Below are 25,484 nucleotides of genomic sequence, written 5' to 3'. Positions count from 1 at the left end.
AAACGGCTGGGGAATGCAGTTTTCTTTTGTGCTTTCTAGTTCCTTGTGGTTTTCTACCTCTTCTGAAAATACCCTACTTTCACTTTCCAAGTACAATTTACAATTATGCAGACAGGACCAGAAATCCTGCTTTCTGTTGGGATGTCAGTATGTGGAAAACTGACTTTTATTTTCATCTATTCAGACTTAGAATTGATAACGATTTATGATGTTAATGAAAAATCAAATTTTCTTGCTTGTTGACTCTGTTCTTTTCAAATTCATTTTATCAGTTTCATCAGTTTGTATTAGAAATTGCAAACTACTTGAATTTTGTATATCATCACATTGGCTAACACATGTGGAAGAATGTGATCACACACTGCTCCCAGAAATGCTTGTTGTTGTTTAGTCGTTTAGTCGTGTCTGACTCTTCGTGACTCCATGGACCAGAGCACGCCAGGCACTCCTGTCTCCCACTGTCTCCCACAGTTTGGTCAAACTCATGCTGGTAGCTTTGAGAACACTGTCCAACCATATCGTCCTCTGTCGTCCCCTTCTCCTTGTGCCCTCCATCTTTCCCAACATCAGGGTCTTTTCCAGGGAGTCTTCTCTTCTCATGAGGTGGCCAAAGTCTTGGAGCCTCAGCTTCACGATCTGTCCTTCTAGTGAGCACTCGGGGCTGATTTCCTTAAGAATGGGTCGGTTTGATCTTCTTGAAGTCCATGGGACTCTCAAGAGTCTCCCTCCAGCACCAGAATTCAAAAGCATTAGTTATTCGGTGATCAGCCTTCTTTATGGTCCAGCTCTCACTTCCATACATCACTAATGTTTACAGCTTACAGCTGTTAAAACATACATGAGTATCATTTGGTTCATCACTTGGCTGAAAGTGTGGACCCACTCTATTGTTTTTGTATTTGAAGTGATATGAATACCCTGTCTATGGTATTTGATCTATGGTGTCTCGTTTTTGCATCACTACAGCACCCATACCATAAGCAGTTGTTACCCTAGGCAGACATTTAAACTGCTTACAATGTATGCAAGATGGCTGGGGACTGGGCCACACTCAGTTGAGCCTTTCCATAAAACTTGCATTCTTTATGGGTGTAGGGTTCTCTACATACCTTTGGAAATCCTAGAAAAGCAGAGCCTATGGCCATGATATCTGAGCCCATTGCACATACCGCTGAATTATTGGGGAGTCTTTATGGATCATTATTTCTAGCCAAAACACCACCATAATCTATCAGTTGCCTTCTAAACAACCATCTCAAGGCTATTTAGGCATAAGATTATACAAAAATAGTTAAAAACACATGCAAAAGCAAATACATTTAAAACATGACTAAAACTGAAACCAATGTTAATTGGGTGCTCTAATCAGAGTTCAGATTTACTCATTAGGAATCCAGCATGACTGGGAGAAAAGCCTAGCCAGTGAAAAAGATCATACTCAAGATTATAGTTGAAAGGTCTGAGTCAGTTTTTTGATGCACCACACTTCAGTTAAGGCATATCGTTCTCTTCCTATAGAAGGTGATATTATAAAACTTGAATAAAGCAACTTATACAGTGTAATGTGTGATGAAATGCCTCATGGGAAATGATCAATTAATTAATAGATAATATATTTCCTTTAGAAATATTGTGTTTAAATGGCATAAGAATAGCAGAGAGAGAGAGAAATTGAACACATTTTATAATGATCAGGAACTGAATAGCAAAGGTTGAATTTGACATCAATTTCAATATTCATGGGGGTGAGCATATGCAAGATACAAACCATGGATTCAAAATAATCTATCCTTTCCACTCTTCAAATGATTACTGAGAGAGGGAGTGATCTACACAACGTTTAGGGCACTGGGTTCTGTCCAACCCTAGTTCTGAGTCTACTATAATGCGCCCCATTTATTTTGCCTAAACAAAAACTAGAAGACACCTGACATAAACAGAGAGAGTCCAAAATGGCAGCTACAAGTCAAGGGTCAAAGTAAACATTAGCTACGCATCTGTGCCTTGAAGTACAGAGTGCCTTTGTAAAATACAAATTGCACGCATGGATCCCCCTTCTCCAGATGACAACCAGTGGTTGGAGGGTTGTAACAATTCTCTTTATGACAGAATCCTAATCATTTTCACATCATGAGACATTTCAATTCTATTAATTTGATGCAATAGATACTGACAGTGTAAAGGTCCAACAAGAATATAGTTCACCTTAATTGAAGTTCTTTTTCAACAACAAAACACCTGTTTTCCAAATCTTCAACATCACTTTTGGTCCTGTGTGATTTGAAAATTCAAGGGGAAGGAAAAACCCTGAAACTAGAGTATTTTCAAAAGGAGGAAGCCCATCCCCACCAAAACTGAAAATGACAAAAGAAAACTTCAGCCACGGAGCATTTAAATACAGGGACATGGCTCAAAGATGGAACAGACTCCAGAGCATCTCCCTCAAAACCAAATCCCTCAGCACTCCAGCAAGGACCACGTTCCTTCATCTCCACCATGATCTCAAAGGGCTGGCTTCTCTGTTCTGGCCTAGTGATGATGCTCTGCTTCACTGAAATCTCATCTCAGGACTGCAGCCAACTTCGCAGCTGGCTAAATAAAGACAACTTGAAGCTTCTCAACAGCAAGATGGGACCCTCAATTCCCCTACAATGCATCGGCCATGTGGCCAATTTCTCCAACAACGAAGGAATCCACAGCCACGAAATCCAGGGGGAGGATGCCAAAGCAGCCACACAAGAAATCCTCCAGCAGACCCTCCACATCTTCAGGCAAAACCACAGCGAAATGGACTGGGGTGAGACTTCCATAGCTGGTTTCCAAGCTGGGCTGCACCAGGACATTGAGAACCTGGGACGGTGCTTGGGTGCAGAGAAGGGCAACAGCATCCGACAGCGGGTGAAAAGCTACTTCAGAAGAATCAACGACTACCTGAAAGATGACGGGTACAGCCTGTGTGCTTGGGAGATTGTCCAGATGGAGGTCCGGCAATGTTTTCTGCTGATCGACCAACTCCTCAAAAGGACGGGAAATGCAGGTACTTTCAGAAAATACTTTATTATATTTAGGAACAAATATGAGAATTTGTAGTTTTCAGAGTCATCCCCGGGAGTATCCATTGGTACTGGGATTGGTGGGAATTGTAGTTTTCAAAGGCTTCCAGTTAAATGAATGAGGCATTCAACAATACAATTCCCATGCATCCAAGCAATGATTCCCCTCACATTCAGGAGCATTGTCAGGGAACTGCCATCGGAGCCAGAGGGAGAGGGGCGGCTCCAGAGGGATTCCGGAGAGCGTCCTGGGAGGGAGAGAAGCAGCCCATCTTCTGGGGAAGGAAATCAGCGTAGCACCAGTGGAGAAGGGGGGAATCGGCGAGGGGGCTCCAGGACTTCTCGCCGGAGACCAGCGGGGAGAGCACGGATCCTCCGCTGCCCACACCCTCCCTGCACAGAAGGCTTCCGCGCAGGGAGAGTAGGCGGAGACTAGGCGTCAAAGAGCTTCTTTGCTGGAAGAAGTTCAAGAAACGCCCACTGATGGATTCTGCCAGCGATTGAGACAGCCACGGGCGAGTGGCTGTCCGGACAGAAAGGGTTCATTCAGGCAACCCAGCCAGGTGTGGCGCCGATTTACGCACGAGCAACCCCTAGAACCATTTCAAGCATGTAGAATGAGGACCTCTTCTCTTCCTGGTCACGTTCTCCCCACTGCTTGAGTTGTGTCCCCCTTTACAAGGGTTTCTCTGTTAGTTTCTTGAAAACATTTATTCCACCCAGAATAGGTTGTTTTGCTAGTTTGAAAGACATTTGGTTGGAAAATGGTTTTTTGAATCAGAGAGCATGGAAAAAGAAAGTTTTATTACAAGTTGCTAGGACAGAACATTAATTGCTGAGTTACAGATATCATCCATGGGACAGCTTAGCTCAAAATCTTCATGTAACGTTTGATCTGGTCTTGCATAAAGGTATGCAGCACAATCCTGACGCATTGCATCCATTTCTGTTAGGCGCAATTCAATATCCAGTCTTAATACTATCTAAATAAAGTTGGAGAGTTGCATCAATTTCATAGGGACCAGAGGAATATTTTCTCCTTTAAATTGTCAGCAGGATCAGTCGTTAAAGGCTTTGCAGAGAACCATCATTCTGTTTTCTGAATATTCTGCGAAGTCAGTATTCAAAAATCTAGTTTCTTGTGGTTCAGAATGTTCCATATTTGAAATAAAGGCTTTTAAAGGGAAACTATCACAAACTGAACAGGGGATGTTCAATTAATCACTTCTCTACTTTGTCTCAGCTTAACCTGCCATCAGTGATGCAATGAAAGCAGCCGAATGAAACTGCAACTTGAAGAGGGAATCCAGATATTTCAGCTTTCACTCTCTTTCATCATCAACGCATTCCTCAAAAGCAAAAGAGCTGCTTCCTGTTCTTCTTCGTCATCTCTTCAGCATTGTTTCACTACTTTTACAATGTGGTTTTTAAATATGCAGGGCTACTATGAAGCCTTGAAGAGTAGATAACGGTTAAAAAGTAGGAGAAAGCCCCAGAAATTGTGCAGCTGGAAGAGTCTCTGACACAGTCTCTCCTCGTATTGCAGCTCCTCTCAAGTATCATTAGATGGATGCATCAATTTCTTCAAGTCATATTTGCCCATTTCCCACTGGTCACCTCCTATCCTGCTCTGGAGGGGCATTTGAGATTTGAGAGTGGGGCACAGGAAGAGGAAATGTGTGAAAATCACTTTCCAGGCCCCCTCTAAGAGTTGGAGTTTCCATCAGCAGAACTCGGCTCACAGTCTAGGAAACAATTCCATAATTTGACATACCTTGTAATAGCAAAAAGTCCACGATTTGTTATTGAAGAAGGCTTCATGTGATGACAGAGTTTCCAAATCTGAGGGTGGAGAAAGGAATAGCATTAAGCTGCAACATTTCAACTCACATTATTACTTTGGAAGTCTACAAATGGATGCTAGTTTTTAAATTATTTCATATCTTACAATGCTGTGAAAATGATATTTATATTTTAGAAGTGTTGTTACTCTTAATTTTTATTTATTATATTTATTAGTGCCACCATTTAATGTTATTTATTGTATAGTTTGGCTGACCATTGTTTTTTATTATTATTATTATTATTATTATTATTATTATTATTATTATTATCATCATTCATTTATTTGTTTATGCTTATTACAAATGTTTTTTAATTAAAGACTGCAACTCCTGCCCACATGGTTCGTTTGGATGATTTGGCAAAGTGTGGGAGACATTCTAATAGAGAGTTCTTCTGTGAATTATGGCAACATAAGATGTCGAATTACACAGAAGGTAGACAGAGGAAACATGACCCATTCATGAATGAGGTTTTGGGCTTCTGTAAGAAGGAAAGTCTGCACCTCCTATATCAGACATGTGGAACTTTTTTTCAGCCCAAAGACTACATTCCATTGTGGGCAACTTTCTGGGGGCCAGGTGTTGGTGTGGGCAGGGCCAAAGGCCTTATTGAGGGAATCTGCTGTGGGGGTGTCTCATTGCGCCCCCTCAAAACTGTGTGTTTGGGGCCATGGCACCTCTGCCCCCACCCCACCCCCACCCCCACCCCCACCCCACTATGCCTCTGCTGTCCAAGGCCCTTTCAATTCTACAACTCTATGGTTCTGTGATTCTATGATTCATGCCACCACAACACAACCATCGAACCAGGATATTCGCTTCCTCAAATGCTAATGAGCAGGAGACCCAAATCCAATATACCTGCCAAAGGCTCCCTCCTGAAGCCAAGAGCAACAGATCATCACCAGGAAATACAAATCTGGGATTGATGGAAAAGCAAAACAGAAATTCCACTATGTTCACAGAACCAAAATGTTGTCAACAGGGCACATAGTCATATGTGGTGGGAATGTCCAAAAGTTTAACAAATACAGCTTGAGATATCTCTAGAAATTTAAACATTTTAAATTAAAGACAGTATTCAGTTCTCTCCAAAACTTGTTTTACTTTTGATATTTGTGGGAATGAGTGAGAACATTAAATCCAAAGAGCTGCTTACCTTCCTGATTCTCACAGCAAGACCACCTATAACTCAACGATGTAAGTTGTTTTCTGATATTGGTATTACAGATTGATGGAATAAGGTTTGGAATTTTGCTCTTCAGGAAAAAAACTTACATGGCGTACCAGATCCCTAAATGGAAAGGCAAAGCCAGGTTCTTAATGGCAGCCTGGTGAGAATTTTTAGATCTCATTAAAAACCATCAAATACATTCACTTCTTCCTCCAACAGCTATGAACATCTGGGACAAGTAACTTGTTCTATACTTACCTCAGCCAGAAAGAAACACAGCCATAAACTTCCTCCATATTTGACTCTCAACTTCTTACATGTCAGCTTCATCATACTGATTATTAACAACAGTCATTAGCCTATGCCTTAATTGGTTTTTTTCCTGTTAATGTATTTACAAAATACTTGTTCTGAAGCTCCCAATAAAAATACAAAAAAGAGAGCCAAAATGCTAACTGTTCCTCAGAATTTCAAATTTAATGATAAAAGCCATGATGGGCAATTGCACCGTAGAACTGTAACAGAGATTTTAGGCTATCCCAGGTTGTAAAGACTACAAAGAGAAAGTGGGCAGTCACAAAGGCCAAATCGTAAAGGCTCACTCCTAGACTCACTCCTGCAGCTGAGAGGAATGAGACCATAACCAACTTGGACGGCCAACAAGGTCATCCAATAGCCATGGAGATGTGATGGCAGAAGAGCCACAGCTGGAAGAACAGTCATCAGCTGACTCTCCAGAGTGGGATGTGAAACACAAGAGCAGTCAAGTACAACATTCCTAGAGTGAACATGTTTACACATGGGGAGGAAGGCTTGTCCAGCCAGCAGGTAAACTTCCTGTTTCCTTCTAGGCTGGGACAGACTTCCTCTGCATGTGACTAGAGGTGGGCGTGGCCTCACCTGTGCAGGTAACAACAAAAGCACAGGGCAGGGCAGCCATCTCTCTCTCTTTGACTACATGCATCGAAGAAGCAACATCTGCTTAGCTAAAGATGCTCTCTTGGCAAGAGATGACAAAGGGACTGTCTCCTTCTGAGATAGTTTCCAGGTGTATGTTACTTTTCTAAGCTAAGTCTGCCTTCTGGGATCCGATTGTGAACAGAATGTGAGTAATCTCTTTTTATACTTTTATAGAAGACTGTGTCGTGTCTTATCTTTTATGTGGGAATAAGGGGGAAATACCAGAACAGTTATTATAGGGGCTTTAAGCGAGCCTGAGCAAATGCATCCGCTGCAAGTTTAAAAGGGGAATGTTACTCTGCTAAAATTGTGAACTTGTTAACACAAGTTGGAAAGGCTATAATCAAACAATATATCATCTCCTGCATTCCTGAACATTCCCACATCCAGAAGCACCAGGAGCAACACGCTCTCAAGGTTTGGAAGAAACCTCAACCCCAAAGAGTGGATATAGAGCATGTCACACAGTAGAAGCAAGTATTTAGTCCTCTAAACCTGCCTCCCCACTGGAAACATCTAGAGATATTTCCATGTTATGTTTTATTGGGGAGGGGGAAGAAATGTAATGTAGGCATTATTGACTGAGTAAAAAAAAGGGTAAGGGACCCCTGGACGGTTAAGCCCAGACAAAGGTGACTATGGGGTTGCTGCGCTCATCTCGCTTTCAGGCCGAGGGAGCCGGCATTTGTCCACCGACAGCTTTCCAGGTCATGTGACCAACAGGACTAAACCGCTTCTGACACAATGGAACACTGTGACAGAAACCAGAGCCCACGGAAACACTGTTTACCTTCCCACTGCTGCAGTTCCTATTTTTCTACTTGCACTGGTGTGCTTTTGAACTGCTAGATTGGCAGGAGCTGGGACAGAGCAACGGGAGCTCACTCCATCCTGGGGATTTGAACCGCCGACCTCCTGATCGGCAAGCCCAAGAGGCTCAGTGGTTTAGACCACAGCGCCACCCACGTTCCATATTAACTGAGTAAGATGTGTAATATTAACTGACTACCTAGCATATGGCCACTTGAAGAGAAACATCTGTGGCTGAGAAGGCTGCTCATGGAACGTTGACTCAGATGTGGGCTGGTGGAAGACGTTCGTTCCTACTCTGTGCAGGCTGGGCTGTCCGGCATCTTCAAGAATAAAGTTTGCTATACCGTTAGCTCAGTTTGTGCTAAGGAGCAGAGGACAAATGAGGACCTGTGGCAAAAGTGGGCAGGGCAATGAATTGAATGTTTGCCTTTGTGCAGGAGGTCACATTCTAGCCATTCAGGACATCGGAAGGCTGTGTAGTTCCAGCAGGCTTCATCCCTGTCTTCTTTTAGACATCTTTGGAAACTGCCATTCAAACAGGCCTTTGGAACATATTTTTGCCTTTAACGAAGCAGTCTTTATTGATCTCTATGGATTGTAGAGCTAGAAGGGACCCCAGGTGGTCATTTAGTCCAACCCCCTCCAATGTGGGGCTCAAACTCATGACCAAAGATTAAGGGAGCCATGCTCTACTGACTGATGTATTTCCTGAAGTTCTGATTATAGCGTAGCATTTTTATGTCGTATGCTGTTGATTATTATTATTTTTAATGAAAGTGTGGTTTATAAATATCCAAATATATTCTATATATATATTCTATATGCCTACAAAGGGTGGTGAATCTAGCACAAGATATTATGGGCTGTCCTGTGAATCCGCTGGATGAAATAGTGGAAGAACGTTGCCTCAGGAGAGTGGGGAAAATTCTCAGGGATGATTCACACCCTGTCCGGCACTTTCTTGATCTCCTGCCCTCAGGCAGAAGATATAGAGGCATGATTAGTCGCACCAACAGGGTAAAGAACAGCTTCTATCCGTGGGCTGTTAGGCTGCTGAATTTAAAGATAACAACAGGGCAACTGACTTTCGGGTTTGGTGGGTGTGCGTCAGTAAAGGAGGGCAATTAAGACTAAGAGAGCTGAGTGGGGGGTGCTCCTGTAATCTCACTGTATACGAGTTGTACAAGTGACAATAAAGTATTTCAATTTAAAGTATTTCAATATGTTCTACACACACCTATGTATTCAGGCAAGCAAGAGGAATTATCACACAGTTCAAAGACACCAGCAAAGCACTCAAGCAGTGGGGTCCATTAGAGATATCACCCATGGAGAGCAGGGTCTAGGGAGAAGACTAAGGGCCAGATAGAGAGGCCTGGGGTCTCTGGGCCTGAGGTTCCCAAGGACACTGGGATAGGAGACATAGAATTTCCTCCCCATACATGTCACGGAAGCACCAAATATCTTCCCCAAGTTGGTCTTGCTTCCTCTGTCCCCACCATTCACAGCCTAACTCTCTGATAGTATTTCCCCCATACTTCATATCATTGAAATAGGCAAAATCAAAGGGGCCACCGGGGCGCATTGGAAGATGGCCGACAATACCATCTCTCCGGCTCACACGAGGTAATTAAGAGGCTGATATGGGCGTATGCAGCCTCCCTGTTGCCCCAAGGACATGGGGAACACTGCCTTTGCCTGCTGTGGCCATAAATCACCCCCGGATTCGAAAGAAGGGGGTGAGGGCACTAGGCACAAAGCCCTTGTGTGGATCCTGGCTCTTCTGGACGCTGTCTCTGATCACGCACTGGCTGCAGCAGCTTGAAATAAACAATTAGAAAAGAAGCAAATGCACATATTTCAAGTGAAGAACGGGAGTGAAGACTGCTAATTGAAGTGACCTCTGTGAAAATTGAGCGACGGGTTGGATTTAATGGAATATAACATGAAGAAGCTACATCAAAGGTTCAGTATGTCGGAGCGGGACTGAATGGGGGGGACTTTTTTATTTTCTTCTATGTGATTAACCAATAACCCCTCCCCAAGAAAGAACCGTCGCATAATTGACCTAAGCAGGATGATTAAAAACTGTGTGGAAATGATTTACTAATCGAAAGTTTGGCTTATGGAGATCGAGAAAAGAACAAGGGCTTTTGATGACGCAGCAATAAAAAGGGAGTCGCCATCTTGGCAGGTCCTGTCGAAAAGAATGATGATCAGGAGGAGGAAGCTTTGTTTTCATATTGGATTCTTGGCAGAACCTCCTCAGAGGACTGAGAAAGGGAGTGACAGACCTGTGAAAATTTAACGAGTAGACGGTAAGAGTGTTTTTCTTTATGGAAGCGATGAAATACGGTAGCCGTCTGAAATATGACTCTTGGACGAACGGAAAAATCCACACAGGATTACAATTTTGTTTCAACCCGCTTGTGGAGACTATCAGAGGTCACAAAGACAAAGAGAAAGGAAAAATATATGAAAATAACAAGAAGAGATGTGGAAAACAACAAGAAAGGATTGGATAGAATTGTGAACATTATTTGGACAGATTTGTGGACATTAAAGCAGCAGCAACAAGAGGATTGGATCCCTTTCGGAACTTGAAATATGGGTACCCCCAACAAAAATTTAAAATTCGGCTTTGTAATTTGGAATTTATGTGATTTGATTTGATTGGTCTGTTAATAAAAATTATTTTTTTAAAAAAAGAAATAGGCAAAATCACCCAAGTGACCCAAATTGCTGAGATGTGCATTTTTAATAGGAAGACTGTTGAAATGGTCAGTCAATGAAAGGATACAATAAATAACATTAAATAAACGAACTTCATAAATATAATAAATACAAATAAATATAAAGAGCAAAAAGCGTTTCCGCGATATAAATAACATCATCTTTCTTCAACGTGGATTCTTTTTTCCTTTGGATCTCTAACTTCTGCGTAAGACTTCATGGTAGCATGGCATTTCTTGGTTACAGAAGAAGAGGGACAGGAAAGGGCAGCTGTTTTGATTTCTAGAAATCTGTCTGAGGAATCGAGCGAAAGTTGAATGGTTGTAGTTGTAGCTTCATTCTCCTCTTTCCGGTGCAACTTAAGCTGAAAGGAAGATGAAAAGTGGTTGAAATTCTGCATTCATTTTGAAATACCTTGCTTCTCATTTCAAAATACGAAAAATTATGAATCATAAGCACTAATATTTTTAATACAAGCTCCTCAGAAGAATCAGAAAATGGAAAGGTAAGTTTTCTGCAAGCTTCTCAAACCTGATTAAAGTAACTGTCTTTCTTGATTGTGATGACATGGTAGAATATGTATTTAATGATATGTGTGAAAGTGAATCTTTCTATATTTTTGGCTTCTGATGTTGCATGGAATCTGATTTTTCTGTGATATGGTCCCTTGTTGCAAATGAACAATGCTGTGCACTGGATAGCTCTTACGAGTATCCCTGTTGGTTCCCTCCATGTTGCCAGCAGGGTATTGTTGATAGCATGTGAAAACCACCAGAATCTGCTTCACCAATGTGGATTCAAACAGCCCACCACCCCACATGCAATCACATCAGAGATCAATCCAATTTATCATAGCAGGAACTCAATGGGAAGAAACATCTACAATCTGTCCCAACCACGTTGGTCTTTCATGCAGAGTGTTCCCATTCACATAGCATCACCTTGCGGATTAAGTATATTTCTTGCATCAACAAAGAAGAAAGCCTAAATCACCAGAATTCTGAGGAAAGCCACAAGCTCTTCAAGAAGAATTATGAACATTTCTTAGTGGCAAGTGAGTGCAGGTTAGACATCCTGAAAAGGTTGCTGAGATCAACTGTTTTTCTCACCTAGTTCTAATCAAGTCTTATGTATTTTTTAAAAAAGTGTACAGTACCTTCATTAGAGATCCTTTTGATGAGTTGATCTGTCAGCACAAAAGATTGCCTGATCTGGACCTGGACAGTCAACCAAGCACACAGGCTGTACTCTTTATCTTTCAGGAGATCATGGAGTATTTGGAAGTATCTTTTCACTCTCAGTCTGGTGAGCAGAGTTTTCTGACCTCTTGGAGATGTGGGGCCACGCTCCAGCTCTGCACTCCAACATGTTTCCAGCTTCTGAATTTGCTGGTCCAGTTTGGTCTGGAAAGTGGTTGTGGAATTGCCATCCCAACCCATTTCAGTATGGTTTTGTCTGAAGAGGTGCAGAGTCTGTTGGAGGATCTCTTGTATAGCTGCCTTGGCATTCTCCACTTGGACTTCATTGATGTTCGTTAAGATTTCCTGATTCGTTGAGATGTCCATTTCCTCTCCTATACATTGAATAGGAATGGTTGTTCCCATTTTGTTCTTCAGAAGCTCCAAGTTTGCCCTGTTGGCTTCATGTAGCCAGCTGCGAAACTGGTTACAGTCCAGAGATGAGATTTTGGAGACAAAAAGCATCATTAGGCCTACATGCAGCAACCATCCCTTGGTGATCATGGTGGAGATGAAGGAATGTGGTCTTTGGTAGAGTGCTGAATCTGGAAGACTGTGTCCTGAGGAAGATGTTCTGAGGTCTGTTCCATCTTTGAACCATGGCCTTGCATTTAAACATGTAGTCGCAGAAGTTTTCCTCTGTCTTTTTCTGTTTATGTGGGATTCCCCTTTCTGAAAATACTCTTCTTTCACTTTCTCCCCTTTGTATGATTTGTAAAATCACAAAAGACCAGAAATGCTATTTTCAGTTGGGATATGCATATTTAGAAAACTTACTTTTACGTTTCATTTTTGACCAAAAACACCATTAAATTAATGTGAAAATGGTTTTTTTTTAATAGTGAAAATCAAAATCTATTGTTATGTTGACTTTTTCTCAAATTCATTTTATCAGTTTAAATGTCAAACTGCTGGAATTTCTCATGATGTAACACAGACTGGCCAGCAATATCAGTCTATGGCTGATCCATGCGGAATAATTTTAACAGGTATGGAGTGGTCCCAGCGATGCAGTGTTTAGGGCTGGTTCCCACATGCATGGACATCATTTGTTTACTCTTCCTTTGGTGAGCAAGAGCTGAATGTGTGAACCCGCCCTGTTGTTTTTTAATTGAAATGATTTGAACATCATGTCTGCAGTCTTTGATCTAAGATTCCCCATTCTTACAGCAACTGTGTACTAAGCAGTAGCAGTCATTCATATACAAACATTTAAGCTGCTTACAGATCATGAAGAGGGATGTTTGTGAAACTCCTTGCAGGCATTTAATGGTATGTGTTTATTAGCTATTAGCTGCCATTGACATAAAGGTCTCAGGACAGCACACCATACAATAAAATGCAATTTGTTCACAAGTGCACAGTTAAAACACAATCATATACAGAGACCAACGACCAGAGCAACTGTCCCCTCCTGTGGTTTCCAGCAACTGGTATTCGGAGGTGTGGGTAAAAGCATAAACCATTACACACCAGATGGGACTAGGAATACTCCAGAAACAAAGAATTTGGGGGGCTACCACCAAGAAGGTCCTCATATGCTGCTGCTCCCACCCTGACACCTGAGGATGGTGGAACAATCAGTTTTGCCTACCAATCTTAAGTCCTGGGCCGATCTGTAATGGAGAAAGTGATCTTTCATGTACCCCAGATCATGGACCCCAGATCCAAGCTGTCAACAGTTAGACTGTATATTTGTCTTGGGTGGGAATAAGCAACCAGTGCAATTTTCACAGAACTAGTGTAAAATTTGACCTCCTGGCTGCCCTGATCAATAGTCCAGCTGCTTCATTTTGCAGTAACTACAGTTTCTGATGCCTCTTCAAAGAGGCAAGGAACAACCATCCAATCTGGAGTTTGCCAGAGCACAGACGGAACCAGAGCCTTGATCACAACTGGATCACAGAATGTAGATCATCCTGTTCCATGAAAGGCCATGGCTGGCAGGGTCTTGGCCAGTGAGATCACTAGAGCCCCAAGTAGCAATGCTGTATCAGAGAACACCCTTACACTTTGGACCTGATTTCTCCGGGGGGGGGGGGGGCAACCATGTCCTTGACAGACCTCCTCAACACTTACTTGGCATACATAATACCTCCATCTAATAAGGACTCAATTTCAGTTTGTCTGCCCTTATCCAGGCCTGTACATCCTCTCCTGATGCGGATGGACTGGGGAGATTGAGCTCAGTGCCATGTGCATACTGACGACACCCCACTCCACCAGTTCAAATATAAGGTGAATAACAGGGAATACAAAATGGAACCCTGTGGAAAATCACAATGGGGCACTTCCCATGGTGTTCAGCCTTTCCCCCCACCCCCATATCATGCACTGCGCTGAAGCTGAACTAAATTTTTGCATTTGTGGAAGTTCCTTTTCAACAACAAAACACCTGTTTTCCAAATCTTCAACATCACTTTTGGTCCTGTGTGATTTAAAAATTCAAAGGGAAGGAAAAATCCTGAAACTAGAGTATTTTCAAAAAGAGGAAGACCATTCCCACCAAAACTGAAAATGACAAAAGAAAACTTCAGCCACAGAACATTTAAATACAGGGACATGGCTCAAAGATGGAACAGACTCCAGAGCATCTCCCTCAAAACGAAATCCCTCAGCACTCCAGCAAGGACCACGTTCCTTCATCTCCACCATGATCTCAAAGGGGTGGCTTCTCTGTTCTGGCCTAGTGATGGTGCTCTGCTTCACTGAAATCTCATCTCAGGACTGCAGCCAACTTCGCAGCTGGCTAAATAAAGACAACTTGAAGCTTCTCAACAGCAAGATGGGACCCACAATTCCCCTACAATGCATCGGCCATGTGGCCAATTTCTCCAACAACGAAGGAATCCACAGCCACGAAATCCAGGCGGAGGATGCCAAAGCAGCCACACAAGAAATCCTCCAGCAGACCCTCCACATCTTCAGGCAAAACCACAGCGAAATGGACTGGGGTGAGACTTCCATAGCTGGTTTCCAGGCTGGGCTGCACCAGGACATTGAGAAGCTGGGACGGTGCTTGGGTGCAGAGAAGGGCAACAGCATCCGACAGCGGGTGAAAAGCTACTTCAGAAGAATTAACGACTACCTGAAAGATGATGGGTACAGCCTGTGTGCCTGGGAGATTGTCCAGATGGAAGTCCGGCAATGTTTTCTGCTGATCGACCAACTCCTCAAAAGGACGGGAAATGCAGGTACTTGTATGCTTTTAAAAATAATGTTTGTAGTTAGAACTAAAGAAATAGAAATTCCAGGGCAGCCACTCAGCTTAGCTGCAAACAGGGAAGACTAAGGTTCCAAGTGGTTCCCAGTTAACTGAGGAGGAAACCACACCCAGAGAAGAGAGGTGTGTCTCTTAAAAAGAAAGGCCACGTCTCCTACAGGGAAAGCATTTCAAACTGGATAATTAATGTTATGTACTGAGTTGAATAGGATCCAAAATGCAGCAGTCTGATTGGTCCTAGAACAATAGGATCCAAAATGCAGCAGTCTGATTGGTCCTAGAACAATAGGATTCAGAATGCAGCAGTCTGATTCGTCCTAGAACAATGCAGCAATATGATTGGTCTGCAGGAGCCACCCAATCCAGCTCCAGATGGAAGTGAATCCACAACTTGATCGGCCAACAGGAGAATTCCGGAATTAGCCAATCACATGCAGCCCATTGTGTAAATAATGTATATAAAGCAGATACTTTGAGGGGACTTTTATTCCTCCTCACCACTATGAACTGAATAAAGAGCATGAAATCCACTCTCGACTCCGAGTGTATTTCAATTAATCTATTCTCTTCTTCATTCCAGCTTAACCTTCAGTTGGTGCTGCAACGAAAAAAATGGGATGAAACAGCAGAATGGAATTGTGGCTTGAAGAGGGCATCCCAGTTACTCAGCTTTCATTAGATTCCTCCAGCAACGCATTCCTGGAAAGCAAAACAGCTGCTTCCTGTTCTTCTGCACCTGCTACTGTTTGCCAGATGCAAAGTGGTGTCTCTAGGACGGAAGTCTGGGTTTTCCTCGGCATCAAGAGAGTTTCTCTTCGTGAAGAAAAAGCACTCCGTTCCTCCAGCAATGTGTTTCTCAAAAGCTAAACAGCTGCTTCCTCTTCTGTTTCATTTGCTACTACATTGTTTTGTTCAGTTAAAGATTGTGAAGTGTGATTTTGAAAGGTGAAAATGCTACAGGGAAGCCTTACATGGAAGATAAAGGTTCAAAAGGGAAAAAAGAAACAAGAAGATTATCCTGTACTGTTTTTCCACCCTCCACAATCTTCTCTTGGCCTGCGGGAGGGATATAGTTTATATTTCCTTAGACTGATTTTCCCTGTCAATGTGTTCTGGGTGGTATTCTCTGTTCACATGGGGTGCTTGGACAGGCATGGCCAGTGCTACAAAAAGACCAAAGATTTGCCCCAGAATCTTCACAAACATGGTGAGCATCTAAGGCAGAGGTATAGGTGTTCCTTGACAGAATATTAATTTTATAAAAATCACTGATCCTTATTCTTAAACATCTGTGTTTGGAAGGGCTAGTGAACCAGTGGAGGCTGCCAATCACAGAAACTGGTCCAAACAGATTGGGGGGGGGGCACAGGAAACTACACAGTGATGGGGGGAAATTCGGGGGGGGGTAATAACATTTTACCCCTTCCTTAAATGAGAGTTTCCATGCAACAACACCACTCGTGGAATCTCCAATGTACCCATAATTTAACGCATTCTACAAAAGCAATAAGTTCATGATTAGGTTGGAAAGGCTACATACAAGCACAGATTTTCCAAACCTAGGACAAAATTCGTAGTAATAATTTATTTGCTAAAGGAACACTGTGATTTATGCAGGTCAAGAAGTCAGAGATGCAAGCATCTTAAGCGGGCCAATTCTTCTTCTAAGAAGTGTGCCAAATGAAATGCACTATAGTCGTACGTGATTTCTGTTATTTAAAAAAATATTTATTTTATTTATATTATGCGTGTGCTACTTTTATATTTATTTATTATTCATCTGGCCACGTCACGTCTTTTATTGTATCTTTTCACTTTTCACTGACTGGAAATACCAAATGTCCTTCCTATTAAAAGCTGCAACATGGGTCAATGGAATGATTTTGCGTGTTTGAAGGGCATGACGTGCGGGAGCCACGAGAGTTTGGCTGCACATGATGAGGACCTCATATGTCACGTTGCACAGAAGATGGGCAAGAGGAAGCATGACTGATCTGTAGGTGAGGCTTGGTGCTTCCATTGTGTAAGGTCGAAGGAGAAAACTCTGTGCCTCCCTCAACAGTGAGGTGGGTGACCTGGTAATAAAGGCGCACCTTGCAGAAATTCCTTTCAGATTCCTGTTTCAAGCATTACAGAGGCAAGACAATATCCTTGTTCTTTGTCTCCCTTTCCCCATGTTTGTAGCCATTCACAGTACAGTGGTACCTCGGGTTACATACGCTTCAGGTTACATAAGCTTCAGGTTACACACTCCACTAACCCAGAAATAGTGCTTCAGGTTAAGAACTTTGCTTCAGGATAAGAACAGAAATCGGGCTCCGGCGGTGCGGCGGCAGCAGGAGGCCCCATTAGCTAAAGTGGTGCTTCAGGTTAAGAACAGTTTCAGGTTAAGAATGGACCTCCGGAACGAATTAAGTACTTAACCCGAGGTACCACTGTACACTTAAAATGGATAAGGCTGCAATCTCAGTCCCATATACCCAGGAGTAAGCCCAGTAGAATTCAGTAAGACTTATTTGTAAGTGGACACGGTTAGGATTCCTCCTGCAGTCTTTTAAAATATCTTTTAAAACAGATTGATATTATTTTAAAAACTACTACAGATAAATTGGGGGGGTGAAACAGGATGAATGTGTCATTTTCTTTAATTTTCAAGATTTTATCATGAAGTTAAAATAACAATCCAGTAAGAAACATGGGACGCGGGTGGCACTGTGGGTTAAACCACAGAGCCTAGGACTTGCCGATCAGAAGGTCGGCTGTTCGAATCCCCACGACGGGGTGAGCTCCCGTTGTTTGGTTCCAGCTCCTGCCCACCTAGCAGTTCGAAAGCACGTCAAAGTGCAAGTAGATAAATAGGTACCACTCCGGCGGGAAGGTAAACGGCGTTTCCGTGCGCTGCTCTGGTTCGCCAGAAGCAGCTTAGTCATGCTGGCCACATGACCCGGAAGCTGTACGCCGGCTCCCTCGGCCAATAAAGCGAGATGAGCGCCACAACTCCAGAGTCGGTCACGACTGGACCTAATGGTCAGGGGTCCCTTCACCTTTACCTTTTACTACAGATAAATTGGGGGGGGGGTGTAAAACAGGATGAATGTGTCATTTTCTTTAATTTTCAAGATTTTATCATAAGTTAAAATAACAATCCAGTAAGAAACATGAAATAAAATGGAGAAGAAGAGAAACAGAGACAAAACACTATTTTAAACAGCCAAGGCTGGGGTGCTGAGGGTTGCTAAGGAACAGTGGCGTAGCGTGGGGGGTGCAGGGGGGGCCGGCCGCACTGGGCGCAACATCTGGGGTTAGGGCAAATCCATGGGTTAGGGGGCGCAAATCCACGGGTTAGGGGGCGCAAATTAGTTGCCTTGCCCCGGGTGCTGACAACCCACGCTACGCCACTGCTAAGGAACCCCTGTTTCTCTCAGAGAACTACAGAATGGACCAATCCATCCCTCTTCACAGAGATCTCTGGGAATTGCAGTTCTGTGAAGGGAATTGGGAGGGGGTGTCTCCTAACAACTCTTAGCCCCCCTGACAAACTACAGCTCCCAGAATTATTTGGAGGGGAAATCATGACATTTTGAAGCAGTAGTTTGGGACTTTATATGTATGAGGTGTCAGAGAGAGAGGAGGAGACCTACATGGGGACCACATAAACTTCCATTAAAATTGTATGTGATGATTTCATTTATAATGCAAATTTAGTAGGGGGAAAACGTTGACCAGGTGGTCCGTGTGCTTGAAGGAAAAATCCATCAGCCCCTGCTCTTAAGAGCTTTTGACCTTTAAAGCAGACAGCCCTTCAAATATAGACTGTGCCTTTAAAACAGAGGAATATGACCCCCACAACAGGAAAAAGTTCCTCATCCCTCTTTGACAGCAATGCCACACCATGAGGTTTTCCCGCAATAAATGACGCAGTGCCTATTTCCGCCACCAGATGGCTGCACCCCTACATCCCCACCCATCCCAAAAGTTATGCTTAAAGTTTTATAGGCTGGAGGGGGAAAGCAGGGCTCCGCTTGCTTCATGGAGTCCTCCCGGATCCTGGCGCAGAAACCTCGCGCCCCTTTCTAAGCCCGGGGCTTCTGGCCCCGTTTTCAGACGACCAGGTGTGCGAGATGGGAAGCGAGTCGACAGCCCACCTTCAGCCCAGGTGATCCCGGACGCGGCAGGAGCTCGTCTGAACGCCTCCAATAGAAGAAGAAGAAGAAAGAACCCAAACCCAGGAGGACTGGACAAAAATCAGGAGGATGCAATAGTATCTCGCAAATTTAAAATAAAAAAATTCCTTCCAGTAGCACCTTAGAGACCAACTAAGTTTGTTATCGGTATGAGCGTTCGTGTGCATGCACGCTTCTTCAGATACCATGCACACGAAAGCTTATACCCAGAACAAACTTAGTTGGTCTCTAAGGTGCTACTGGAAGTTTTGACTACGGCCGACCAACACGGCTACCTACCTGTTACTCGCACGTTTAAAAAAGCGGGCGGGGGGAGGACTTAAAGCGAAGGGGGCGTGGCAAGGAAAGAGAGCCATTTTTTAAAAAAAGGTTTCCCAGTTATCCCGGCCTGTTGCTAGGGGACTTACTTCCATCCAAATCCAAATTCCACCAGATGCAGCAGCGTCGGCTCAACATCGCTGGGGCGAGAGGTCGTTGCGCCCCAGGCGCATCTCCGGGTTGCTGAGGCTCCGTGGATGATTCTGCTACATGGATGCTGGCTGCTGAAGGGACCCCTCCGGGTAGACTGTTCTGATGCAGGTAATACTCTGCATTTTATTTTTCCATATTTTCCCCTCCCCTTTTAATTCTCTTAACCATGTTAACTTAGATAGCCGTCCACCCATTTCTCCCAATCTCCTCGACTTATTGCGCGTTAGTCCTTGGGTGGAGCAGACATCCCGTGCGCCAAGGGTTTCTTAAAAGAGGACCACAGCGTCCAGTCCGTTTGTAATTCCTGGACAGAGCTTTCCTCTTCCCTACCGAGACAGTGAAAGGTACACACGTGTAAAGCTCTCTCTCACACACACACACAATCCTGGGAACTCTAGATTATTAAGGGTGCTGGGAATTGTAGCTCTGTGAATTCTCTGAGCAGAGCTGTGCTTTAAAAGAGTATGATGAATTCCCTCATGTTTAAGAATGACTCATTGTCCAGTGAGTTCTTGACCCTGGCATGGGGGAGTGACGCACCCCTTCTTGTCCTTCACTTCAGCAAAATGCCTTGGGCTGGTCCTGGTTCTGACCACCCTTTGTATTTTGCTTTCTCTGCTCCTTGCTCAGAAGGGCTGCTGAAACAGGACAGACCACCCAATTCTTGTATTATTATTTTTTGCATCTGCTAAAACCTTTTCATTAGGCAAGCCTACCTAGACATGCACACCCTGCATGTATTTTGACATGTAATTATATATTGTAATGTGTGATTTATTTAAGCTGCTGCTTTTATATTTCTGAAAAAAAAATTAGATCAACTTGTGTTTTAACCTGCTTTTGTCCGCATCTGTCTTGTTTGTTTTTATTTTGTGTAAACTACTTACACGATTAAGTGCTATCTAGGTAAGGTAAAGGGACCCCTGACTGTTAGGTCCAGTTGTGGACGACTCTGGAATTGTGGCGCTCATCTCACTTTACTGGCTGAGGGAGCCGGCATACAGCTTCCAAGTCATGTGGCCAGCATGACTAAGCCACTTCTGGTGAACCAGAGCAGTGCACGGAAACGTCGTTTACCTTCCCGCTATCTACTTGCACTTTGACGTGCTTCCAAACTGCTAGGTTGGCAGGAGCAGGGACCGAGCAACAGGAGCTCACCCCGTCTGGGGGATTCGAACTGCCGACCTTCTGATCAGCAAGTCCTAGGCTCTGTGGTTTAACCCACAGCGCCACCCGCGCCCCTAGGTGCTATCTAAATCCTTTTAAATAAAGGCCAGAGGTCTGAATTGAACACTTGCAGTGTGGCAGATGAGTGTGGTTTGGGAAAAACAGGCCTGTGGGACAATTTGGGATCTATTTAGACCTGCGGACTAGAGCGCTCCCACCGCTGTTCTAGGGTTGCAGCTGCTGGAATCTCTTCAGGTAGCATTCATTCAGCTCAAGGTGCCAGGTGAGATTTCCCTTTTTGATGTAGCGCTAGATTCGCTTGCTTGCACTATAAGGCAACCAGTGGGTATTCGCTGAATTAATTGAAGCCTTTATTGTGTGCTGATGATGCAAAGTTTATTTTCTAAACACTGAATCTTCTCTTCCAGTCTTCACGATGCAAACAGAAAACTGTCATACTTTTCTGGGTACAGAAAACACTGGCAAAGTCTCAGGAAGAGTGGATTAAATTTAATGATTATTTAGTTAAATATGTTAAGTTAAATTAACTGAAAACAGCTTGCAGATACTTAATTGGCTTAGGCTTAGGATTTTATTTATGTTAAGTGATGAATTAATATGTTTAATTTCATAATGTGAAGATCTAAGGATGTTAATGTTTAAGTTAAATTCTATAAGAACTGCGATTTGGAAAACGGTTAAAAGGATACGCAATGAAATTCAACCAAGGGGAAGCGAGGAAATCACTTAACAATGTTAATAAGAGTAATTTTCAATAAGGCTATGATTTACGTTTGTTTGTCTTATGTGTTTGTTTGTTTGTTTATAATGTTGTGAAAACCAATAATTTTTGGGGGGGAAAAAACAAAAACACTGGCAAAGTCAGAAGTTTTATTAACTGAAACACCTTCTCCATATTACATCAAGGGGCTTCACATATTTCTGTTCTCTCCCATGCATTCATTGAACACGGGGGGGGGGGGGTGCCCACCCACCCCTTACATTCATGCATTTGGCATTAGAGTGAAAGGGGACTTGAATATGTGCAGCTTCATAAAGGAGATGATGATTATATTTCTATGCCTAGGAGGCGGGTGGCGCTGTGGTCTAAACCACTGAGCCTCTTAGGCTTGCTGATCAGGAGGTTGGCGGTTCAAATCCCCACAATGGGGTGAGCTCCCCTTTCTCTGTCCCAGCTCCTGCCAACCTAGCAGTTTGAAAGCATGCCAGTGCAAGTAGATAAATAGGATACCACTGCGATGGGAAGGTAAACATCATTTCCATGCGCTCTGGTTTCTGTCATGGTGTCCCGTTGCGCCAGAAGCGGCTTAGTCCTGCTGGCAACATGACCCGGAAAGCTGTCTGCGGACAAACGCCAGCTCCCTCGGCCTGAAAGCGAGATGAGTGCCACAATCCCATAGTCACCTTTGACTGGACTTAACTGCCCAGGGATCCTTTACCTTTTTTTTTAACCTTTATTTCTATGCCACCCATCAACTCTAGCAACTAGCAGCTCTGGGTGGCTTCCAACAAATTAAAACACAGTAAGGCATCAACCATTAAAAGCTTCCCTAAACAGGGCTGCCTTCAGATGTCGTCTACAAGTCAGATAGTTGTGGTTCGAGGACCCAACCCCCGCAATGTGAAATGAATACACAAGGACACGTGATATAAGGTTAATGGGCAAGGAAAGGCCACAACTTTATTGATTACAGCAGTGAAAAGGTATTGGCTTAGGCATTGGATCTCTCAAACAAGTGGGTTTATTCACCAGTAGGTGGAGCCTGTTGATGCTAATCCAACTATAGGCTCTCCCCTGATGTCACCGAGGGTCGTGCCATGGCCTCCCGCCAAGCAGGCATCGGACAGAGTACACGACCGCCAGATTCCTTTAACGGAATACCCAAAAATTGAAGGCATAGGCGATGGCCACACCTAGCCCTTCGACACACCACAACACATTATGCCAATGCCTAACCTACCCACCAATACCACAAAAGTTGTGACGATTGCTACGAGGTAAGCGAAAAAACCAAAAAGCCTGATGCCAAATGGAAAAATTCCTACCAGGCCCCCTGGACAACCAGGGCGACCAACCTAAGGTCCATAGCAAGGCCAATGACCTAAGCCCTAACTCAAAGGGAGTGGAGGGTGGGTGACTCGCGGCGAGATGACGACAAAGAATGAGGCCGGGGAGAGGCTGGCACCGCAGCAAAAGGCTGCTGAACACGCCCCCTCTGAGGCACCTGGTTGGATGCCTACCAAGGGGCGTGGGCGCCAGCCAGGTGAGGCGGAGGCAGGGGGCTAACGCCCCCTGCTAGGAGCGGTTCTCGGGCTCCCGCCCACAACCACTCCCCTCTCTTGCAGGGAGGAGAGTCTTTGTCTATAATATTACATAGTATTACATAGTAATACATAGGGTTCACCTGCCTGATTGGGAACTAATTGCTAATTAGTTGCTAATTGCTGAACTAATTTTTGGATTCTGTGATTCAAAAAAACTTTATATCCCTCCTCTCCTTGCCAGTTTCTCCTCCCTGCCCACCATTTTGCTACTTTCCCTCACGAAATGTTCCAATGGAAAGCCACAGAATGAAAGGGAAGCCAGATGTGTTCTTCAGCTAATGAGGCTAATGCAGAAAGATGACCAGCTGTGGGGAAATTCAGAAATGACTTGTGAAAAATAAGTAGAGAAATCTAAATGAGGAAATGTAATGTAAATTAATAGGCACACACCCATAGCTCAGTAATGCATCACTCTGTGATATTTCTTTGCTGTGAGTAAATGATCTGAGGGATCATTCACTGTGCAACTTAAGGGTTTAATTCTGCTAGTGTTTATGTCAACTTGCCAAGAGGGTAATAGGAGGAGTTGCTTCATCACCAGTCAGAGAGCAACATGCTATTTGCTGAGGTAACACATCTTCTGATTGGCTGTGTAGTTCTAAGGGAGTTTTCCTCCGTATGTTTGGTTTTATATCTTGCCGCTACGCACAAGGCCTGAAAGAAAGACAAAACCTCTTAGTCTGTTTCTCTTCAAATCATGCCCTGCTTTGTTCAGTTTCGTCCGTAAAGTGGTATCTCTGGACTCCATCTGTGTTATTTAAGCAACTTTGCAAACAAAAGCTCTGTTCCATTGCTTTAACTTCCTGCAAATAGAAACTGTAACTTCAGAAACATCCGTTTACCAAAGGCTGGCACTGAGCAACACAGACATCTTTGTTAGACTGTCTTTTTTCTGCTACAAAAGTGGGCAGCTTTGGGTTCTCACCCACCCCCACACCAGGAGAAGCCTATATTCTAGGAGTATATAATAATGGCATCACATCCCTGAAACTCAATCTGTTTTTTATTTTTTTAAAAAATCTACTCTATTAAATATTAAATCGGGAAGACCTTTGTGCCATTTAAAGGGCTTAACATTCCCCACACCCACCCACCTTGCCTCTCCTGGAAGCAATTAACAAATGACAAAGTTGAGCCAAATCAATACTAAAGCCTTTCGTAAATGACTTGAAATCAGATAGGAGAGATAGGTGCCCAACGTGGGCCAGAGAGCAGTGAGGTTGCTGAAGATATAATAGCATGTCATTGGCACAGTTCTAGAAGCTATGAGGACAGGTGTCTCGTTACCTCAAAGGGCCCCAATCTGTGCAAATCACCGCTATGGAAAGTACATTTAGACTACAGTTTTGGACTACTGCAATGCGCTCCACATGGGGCTACCTTTGAAGGTAACCTGGAAACTACAACTAATCCAGAATACGACAGCTAGAGTGGTGACTGGGAGCGGCTGCTGAGACCATATAACACTGGTCCTGAAAGATCTACGTTGGCTCCCAGGACATTTCTGGGCACAATTCAAAGTGTTGGTGCTGACCTTGAAAGCCCTAAATGACCTTGGCTCAGTAGACCTGAAGGAGCATCTCCACCCCCAGCATCCAGCCTGGACACTGAGGTCCAGCTCCGAGGGCCTTCTGGCAGTTCCCTCCCTGCAAGAAATGAGGTTACAAGGAACTAGGCAGAGGGCCTTCTCGGTAGTGGCACCCGCCCTGTGGAATGCCCTCCCTTCAGAAGTCAAGGAAATAAACACCTGGCTTTTAGAAGACATCTGAAGGCAGCCCTGTATAGGGAAGTTTTTAATGTTTGATGATGTTTTTAATATTCTGTTGGGAGCCACCCAGAATGGCTGGGGAAACCCAGCCAGATGGGCGAGGTATAGATTACTACTACTACTACTACTACTACTACTACTACTACTACTACAGTTTTATAAGGAATTATTTTGCGCACCATTAGAGGCCTCAGATCCTGCCCAGGGTGAGAGCCTGTTGGTGAAACCTGCCCCCTGGGTGAGAGTGTGAGGTGAGTTTGTGTACCCTTGGTGAGAGAAGGGGGTGGCTTTGAACTGCAATTGGTAGTGGGAAAGGTGGTGAATATTGCTATACCTTTGTGACTTTCGAGCTGCAAATGATCACTACCAGATTTTGCCAAAATGAAACCCAACTTTGAATGCATAAGACCCCCTTGGATAGATGGAACATCTGTTGCAATCTTGAGAGAAGTTGTTGTTGTTATTATTATTATATTATTATTATTAAAAACAACAACCAGGAGGCTGAAA

The 25,484-nt window shown here is 43.7% G+C and overlaps 3 protein-coding genes across 3 annotated transcripts; 2 read left to right on the top strand and 1 right to left on the bottom strand.

Moving 5' to 3' along the window:
- Nucleotides 1-2,230: 2,230 nt before the first annotated feature.
- On the top strand, nucleotides 2,231-3,090 carry LOC310752342 (interferon beta-like; the record flags this gene model as incomplete). Its single annotated transcript, XM_083592451.1, has 1 exon — nucleotides 2,231-3,090. Exon 1 carries the CDS (start codon nucleotides 2,497-2,499, stop codon nucleotides 3,088-3,090), a length of 594 nt encoding a protein of 197 aa, XP_083448577.1. The 5' UTR covers nucleotides 2,231-2,496.
- Nucleotides 3,091-10,734: 7,644 nt separating this feature from the next.
- On the bottom strand, nucleotides 10,735-12,319 carry LOC310752356 (interferon tau-3-like; the record flags this gene model as incomplete). Its single annotated transcript, XM_083592465.1, has 2 exons — nucleotides 10,735-10,941; nucleotides 11,729-12,319. 2 exons carry the CDS (start codon nucleotides 12,317-12,319, stop codon nucleotides 10,735-10,737), a joined length of 798 nt encoding a protein of 265 aa, XP_083448591.1.
- A 2,188-nt stretch (nucleotides 12,320-14,507) lies between these two features.
- LOC310752355 (interferon beta-like) lies at nucleotides 14,508-15,623 on the top strand (the record flags this gene model as incomplete). Its single annotated transcript, XM_083592464.1, has 2 exons — nucleotides 14,508-15,009; nucleotides 15,619-15,623. The coding sequence occupies 2 exons, from the start codon at nucleotides 14,508-14,510 to the stop codon at nucleotides 15,621-15,623; spliced, it is 507 nt and encodes a 168-aa protein (XP_083448590.1).
- Between the last annotated feature and the right edge of the window lie 9,861 nt (nucleotides 15,624-25,484).

The sequence above is a fragment of the Podarcis filfolensis genome, assembly GCF_964270895.1.
Source record: "Podarcis filfolensis genome assembly, chromosome: 17".
NCBI lineage: Eukaryota > Metazoa > Chordata > Lepidosauria > Squamata > Lacertidae > Podarcis > Podarcis filfolensis.
The sequence above is the reverse complement of the archived record's forward strand: the minus strand, read 5'-3'. Positions and strand labels throughout refer to the sequence as shown.